The sequence below is a fragment of the Lupinus angustifolius genome, chromosome LG19 (assembly GCF_001865875.1).
Source record: "Lupinus angustifolius cultivar Tanjil chromosome LG19, LupAngTanjil_v1.0, whole genome shotgun sequence".
NCBI classification, from domain to species: Eukaryota; Viridiplantae; Streptophyta; class Magnoliopsida; order Fabales; family Fabaceae; genus Lupinus; species Lupinus angustifolius.
In genome coordinates this window covers 12,870,615-12,877,263 of record NC_032027.1, presented here as the reverse complement: position 1 = coordinate 12,877,263, position 6,649 = coordinate 12,870,615, and the positions used below count along the sequence as shown (strand labels likewise).

Below are 6,649 nucleotides of genomic sequence, written 5' to 3'. Positions count from 1 at the left end.
ATAATGGGATAACACTATCCACTCATCCATAAGGCACATAAGGCATAAGGATAAGGATTATCCTCATAATTCCATAACACACAACACACCATCAAGAAAAAAACTCAAGAGAGCTTTCTCATTCCCTTCTAGAGAAGCATAAGGAAAACCGTAAGGCGCTCTATCATATGGAAGATCATCTCACCCTCATACCTTCGAGATTCCGGAAATGGCTCAACAAGGTATGTTCTTCATCTTCACCATGAACTCATTTGGGGTTTCTTCGGTATAGACCACGGATGTTCCATTTGGGTGTATGTATGGGCATACACATTAGGTTGTGGGAACAAAGCCATGGTCGTAAGGACTTCCGCATTCACTCTATGAATTTCGGATGGAGAAGGAATTTCTACAACAGATCATGGCACGAGTGAGCTTCCTTTCAACGGCGAACACATCTATGTCTCTATCACATAGGAAAAGCAACAAAGTCCATTATGTGAGAGAGAACAAAGAGAGAGAAAATAAAAAAGTGAGGAAATTAGGTTGACTATTAAACTTTATTAATGAGAGATTAAAAATTTAGAGCGTAATATATATACAATTTTCAATATAAAAATTTATATACAGTCAATATATTATCCACAATATATTACTTTTGTAGAGTCTTTGATAATTAAAGATTGATGGTGTATAATACAGTGACAATTTATAAATATCATACACTATTAATGCATATATTTTTTCCACAAATTTTATGAGACAATATGAATAGTTATTATCTTCAAGGCTAGATACATTTTAATTGTATATCATTTATTTTTTTTTGTTTCCTACAAGTATCCTCTCACTTGAGGCAATCCTATCCAAGCCGGGAACATCCACAGGTACGTGGGGCTAACTCTCCATTAATTTGAAAATAAATCAAAATAATAATGAATGAAGATAAATATGGTCTATTTTTACCGTTACATTAGAAATTAATGAACAATATAAAATCAAATCTAATTGAATTTAATATGTCAATAATATTATTAATATTATATCAGTCATCAAATCAAATCATTAGGAAAGTAGTAAGATGATATAGCAACCCAACTAGTAGTTTACTAATTAAATTATATACCAATAAAATCATATATACATACATATTATACTAGCATTAATGTAATTTAACATTAATGCTGACTAAGAAAACCTTTTGGTGCACCTTTAGAATTAAGATCTTATTGTATAAATTTTAAAACATAAAATATTTTGTAATAGCTTATATTTGATCATACTTTTTAAATAATTTTGGGGAAAATTATTTTTCTAAATATAGAACAATGTTAAAATTCTAGCTCTAATTATAAAATACCACATATTTCTAAGAAAAATGATATATGCAGTAAAGTATTTTTTATATTATTAATGTATCACCTACCATTTACATTTAATGATTATTGACTATTCTATTGTATAAATTTTAAAACATAAAATATTTTGTAATAGCTTATATTTGATCATACTTTTTAAATAATTTTGGGGAAAATTATTTTTCTAAATATAGAACAATGTTAAAATTCTAGCTCTAATTATAAAATACCACATATTTCTAAGAAAAGTGATATACGCAGTAAAGTATTTTTTATATTTTTACTGTATCACCTACCATTTATATTTAATGATTATTGACTATTCAAAAAACATAAATAAATAATAAATGATATAATAACTGCGTATAAATAAATTTTCACATTAGCCGTACATGTAACTTATTACAATATACTAATGTTTAGATTTCTTAGACATACCCACGTCTTGCAGCTCTTTAATAATTGCATAAACTGACAAAAAAATAACATTATTACAATATACTAAAGTTTAGATTTCTTAGACCAAATCTAACTAAATTACCAATGATGTAAAAACTATACTATACCGGTTGGTTCAATCAGAAAACCGGTCTCTTAACCAGTATAGTACAGATGTTGAACCGGCCAAATATCAAAATCGGTCAAAACTGCTCAAAAATTGGTCAAAATTGGTGAACGGCCAGTATTTCACTAAACCGGCCGGTTTATACATATATTTTTTTTGAAAAAGAAACTTAAAAACTTACAAACATATTACAATGTGACTCATCTTTCTAACCCTTCTTCAACACTTCAAGGCACATGCTTCCAATGCATACTTAGATTGTGGTTCCTAACATTCGTGTATAATCTCAGTGACTTTTGTGTAATCTTGGAGTACTGTCTGAAAATAGGATTTGGTGCAAAAATATAATATCGATATGAGACAATTTTGACTCTTTTGTGTTAAATGTTAAAACTCTAAATTTCTTTGTTTTGTAAAGTGAGTTATGAAATTGTGTCATTTATTTATATTTTTCTGTTGTTAAATGATATTTTTGGATTGATATATGTTTTGTAATTTAGACTTTGAATTTGTTAAAGACTTAAAGTTGTTTGTTTATCTGTATTTTGAGTAGATTATGAATATGAATTATAAATTTGAGTATCTATCTATTTGAAATTTTCTTGTTATAAGTTTATATATATATAAATATAAGTAGGTATATTCGGTTTAACCAGCATACAGTTTAATTACTGAACCACTGGTTGAATCACTATACCACTACATCAGTACTCTGACCGGTTTGATAACCCATATGATTTTAACAACACTGTAAATTACTTCTGTCTTCTCCGATCAGCAGTTTATTAACCCACTCAACGAGGGCATCCCAAAGATTTTGTATCGTTATGGTGAAACGTGACTGTTTTACTCTAAACATCTCCTATTGTTATAGTATAGATTACATTATATTTAGTGATTAAGAAAGAGATCCAATAGCAATACTAGAACATGCATTCATATCTCAGTTGATTATTTCCCATCCCTTTCATCCAAGTTGATTGCTTCATTTGCATTGTAGCCTCATACTCATTATGGCATCCTTTTCAAGTACCAAGAATCACACAAATAAATGAAAAAACACTACCCCGCCATATTATCTATTTAAGTCATTGAGAATAGAGAATAGAAAATGAATGACAAAGAGGAAGGAGGTGGGGGAACAATGAGCAATAGCTACACAATTTAAGTGTAAAACAAAGTTGATGATCAAGGACCACATGGCCACGAGTTTTGAAGAAAGTGAATAGAACTAAATTGGAATAAAAACGTATAGGACACAAAGAAAAAGCAAAAAGGAGGGGATAATAATAACTTCAAAAAATAACAATAATGATATAAAATTAATTTCTTTAAGTTGTTGCTTTCATGAGGCCTTTAAACATGTACAATATATAGGAATCCAGGGGAAGCTTATATTAACTCATTACCAATATAATATAACAAATTTAAATGTTATTAAGGAATTTAAAAAAAAAATCATTTTAATTTTAGATTTAATTTAGTTGGATGGAACCTCTTCTTGTTCTTAATGTCATTGTTAATAGCATTTATAAAGAGGTTTACTTTGTGGTTGATTTTGATAATTATTGAGAGATGTCGAGGATAAATCAATTCAGCATACTAAAAGTAGTAATAGCAAAATGGATCATTGTCCAAGCTTAGTTTACACTCAAAAAACACAATAAATCAAAAGTAGGTACGGATACACTCATATACCTCTCACAAATTATTATGGATTTTCTGTTTTAAAACGGGTAAACATAGCAACTACTTTGATAAATAATAAAAATATATTTAATATATATATAGGAAACCACTTATATAAGAATTATTGTTATTATAAGAAATGAAAACAATTAATATTACTCATCGAATTTTATTTCAACAATTAAAATATAAATGTATATAACTTTTTAAGTAATAATCTAAACATTAAATAATTTTTAATTTTAATCATCATTTTTATAATTAGTGTGTAGTTGTATATGAAAAATGTTCTCATATGAATTTAAAGTTAAAACCACACACTTGACAAAAGCTGATCTCATTTATTTAAGCAGCTTAATTATTAGTTAAAATTCTTAAGCCATTTATATCGAGTTAATTAACAACTCAAAGTTTAGAAAGAACTCAAAGAAGGTAGAGTTGATCCAATTTTAGCAAATAAACCCGCTACAGGTGTAAGCATAAGGAATGAATTCAAAATGACGTCCAGGTTCAACGAACCTAAAAAGCCGCCTCTCATTGCTGATTCTTCTTTATATTGAAACCACTTTTTCCTCTCATTGTTTGAGGGAAAGAAAAAGAAGAACCCAACTCATCATTTTACCTTAGACTTAGATAATAGTTTCATTCTCTAATGGCTCTCGCTGTTTTTTCCTCTTCAACCGTTTCATCAAGCTCATTTTTCTCACGCCATGGTTCTTCTACCGGTCCCAAAGGTTTCATAATTTCATTCATTTTTGTAAAGAAATTTAATCTAGGTTTGATTTTTAATGCGTGAGATTTTGTGTTTTCAGCTTCGCACATTGATTGTTTTCGTAACTTGGATGTTACGAATTTAACTCAACGACGAACCTTGGTGAAGCCTATTAACGCTGAACCTCAACGCAAGGATTCAATTGTTCCTCTTGCAGCAACTATCGTTGCTCCTGGTACTTATTTTCTCTTATAATCTACATTCTCTTGTTTTCTCCCTTTAACTAGAGCGTGTTGTTGATGTTGTGGTGTGGTTGAATTTGCAGAGGTTACGGAGAAAGAGAAAGAAGACGAAGATTTTGACGAGTTAGCGAGAAGCCTTGAAAATGCATCTCCTCTTGAAATTATGGACAAGGCCCTTGAGAAATTTGGCACCGATATTGGCATTGCCTTCAGGTACTATTTCTGTTTTACTCTATTGGTTGTTTTACCAGAAATTGATCTTATCATACATTTGATTGGTCATAATGTGGGCAAACATGAGTATAAGGATTTGTAGTCTTTAATTTTGATGTGCTATCATTAATCAATTAAGAGTAAAATATCTGTAATAATGAACAATGCATACAATTTTTTTTGGTGAATTGTGACAATGTAAATTGGCTACTGATATTGTATTTAATGTGCAATAGTGTATTACAATTAAATCTGTCTAATAATCCGTTAATACTGGGTTCTAAAAACGCAGTATTTCAGAAGGTGTTGATTTAATATTGTAGAACACATTTGTTGCAAATTATGTACCCTACTGACTGGTTTGTGCTACACTTTTTATGCTAGATTATATTCATTTATTTGGTAAAATTGTATTTAGAATGTGCTATGTAGATTTGGATTTTAATGGGAAGCTTTGCTTTTTCAGTGGTGCTGAAGATGTTGCCTTAATTGAGTATGCGCATTTGACTGGTCGACCCTACAGGGTGTTCAGTCTGGACACTGGGAGACTGAACCCAGAAACTTACAGACTTTTCGACGCGGTTGAGAAGCATTATGGAATTCACATTGAGTACATGTTCCCTGATTCAATTGAGGTTCAGGCATTAGTAAGAACAAAGGGTCTTTTCTCATTCTACGAGGATGGGCATCAGGAGTGCTGCAGAGTAAGGAAGGTGAGACCCTTAAGAAGGGCTCTAAAGGGTCTCAGAGCATGGATAACAGGGCAAAGAAAAGATCAGTCGCCTGGTACTAGGTCTGAAGTACCTGTTGTCCAAGTTGATCCAGCTTTTGAGGGAATGGATGGTGGGGTTGGTAGCTTGGTGAAGTGGAACCCTGTTGCAAATGTGAAAGGTAATGACATATGGAACTTCCTTAGGACAATGAATGTGCCTGTAAATTCATTGCATTCCCAAGGATATGTCTCAATCGGTTGCGAGCCATGCACAAGGCCGGTTTTACCTGGACAGCATGAAAGGGAGGGAAGGTGGTGGTGGGAAGATGCCAAAGCCAAGGAGTGTGGTCTTCACAAAGGTAACATAAAACAGGAAGATGCTGAAAACCTTGATGGAAACAAAAATGGGGTTGACGATGCCAATGGCACTGCCACAGTTGCTGACATTTTCAATACAAAGAATGTAGTGAACCTGAGTAGGACTGGAATTGAGAATTTGGCAAAGTTGGAGAACCGTCAAGAACCTTGGCTTGTTGTGCTCTATGCACCATGGTGCCGCTTCTGCCAGGTAAAATCATATCCCGGGAACTTTGAATTTCTTTTATGATTGTTGTGTTTTCATTTGGCTCCAAGATTTCAATGTCTAATAAGACTGACATTCTAAATTCCAACAGGCTATGGATGAATCATATGTTGATTTGGCAGATAAGTTAGCAGGGTCAGGGGTGAAGGTTGGAAAATTCAGAGCAGATGGAGAACAGAAAGAATTTGCTAAGAGTGAATTGGAGTTGGGAAGCTTCCCCACAATACTTTTCTTCCCAAAACACTCCTCTCATCCAATAAAGTATCCTTCGGAAAAGAGAGATGTTGATTCGTTGATGGCATTCGTGAATGCGTTTAGATGATGTTGATGATCAACCTAGTATTTTGCAAAGGTTCTGAAACTCGAGTAGGATATTAAACAGGAAGATGCCATGTATTAGGTTCAAATGGTTTAAATAGTTAAACCGTTCAGTCTGAGTAGATGATTTTATATATAATTACTAACTATATATAAATATATAATAGTATATAAATGTAAAATTTTATATGATTAATTATATTAAGCAATATTTTTCCATCTTTTTTGGACAACGTAAAATGAAATATTGAAGTAGTGTTCCTTTTTTAATTTTAAGT

At 31.7% G+C, this 6,649-nt stretch overlaps 1 protein-coding gene across 1 annotated transcript; it reads left to right on the top strand.

Moving 5' to 3' along the window:
• On the top strand, positions 4,207-6,432 carry LOC109333726 (5'-adenylylsulfate reductase 2, chloroplastic-like). The gene is made up of 5 exons (XM_019569282.1): positions 4,207-4,325; positions 4,404-4,538; positions 4,629-4,758; positions 5,225-6,038; positions 6,145-6,432. Exons 1-5 carry the CDS (start codon positions 4,244-4,246, stop codon positions 6,373-6,375), a joined length of 1,392 nt encoding a protein of 463 aa, XP_019424827.1. The 5' UTR covers positions 4,207-4,243; the 3' UTR covers positions 6,376-6,432.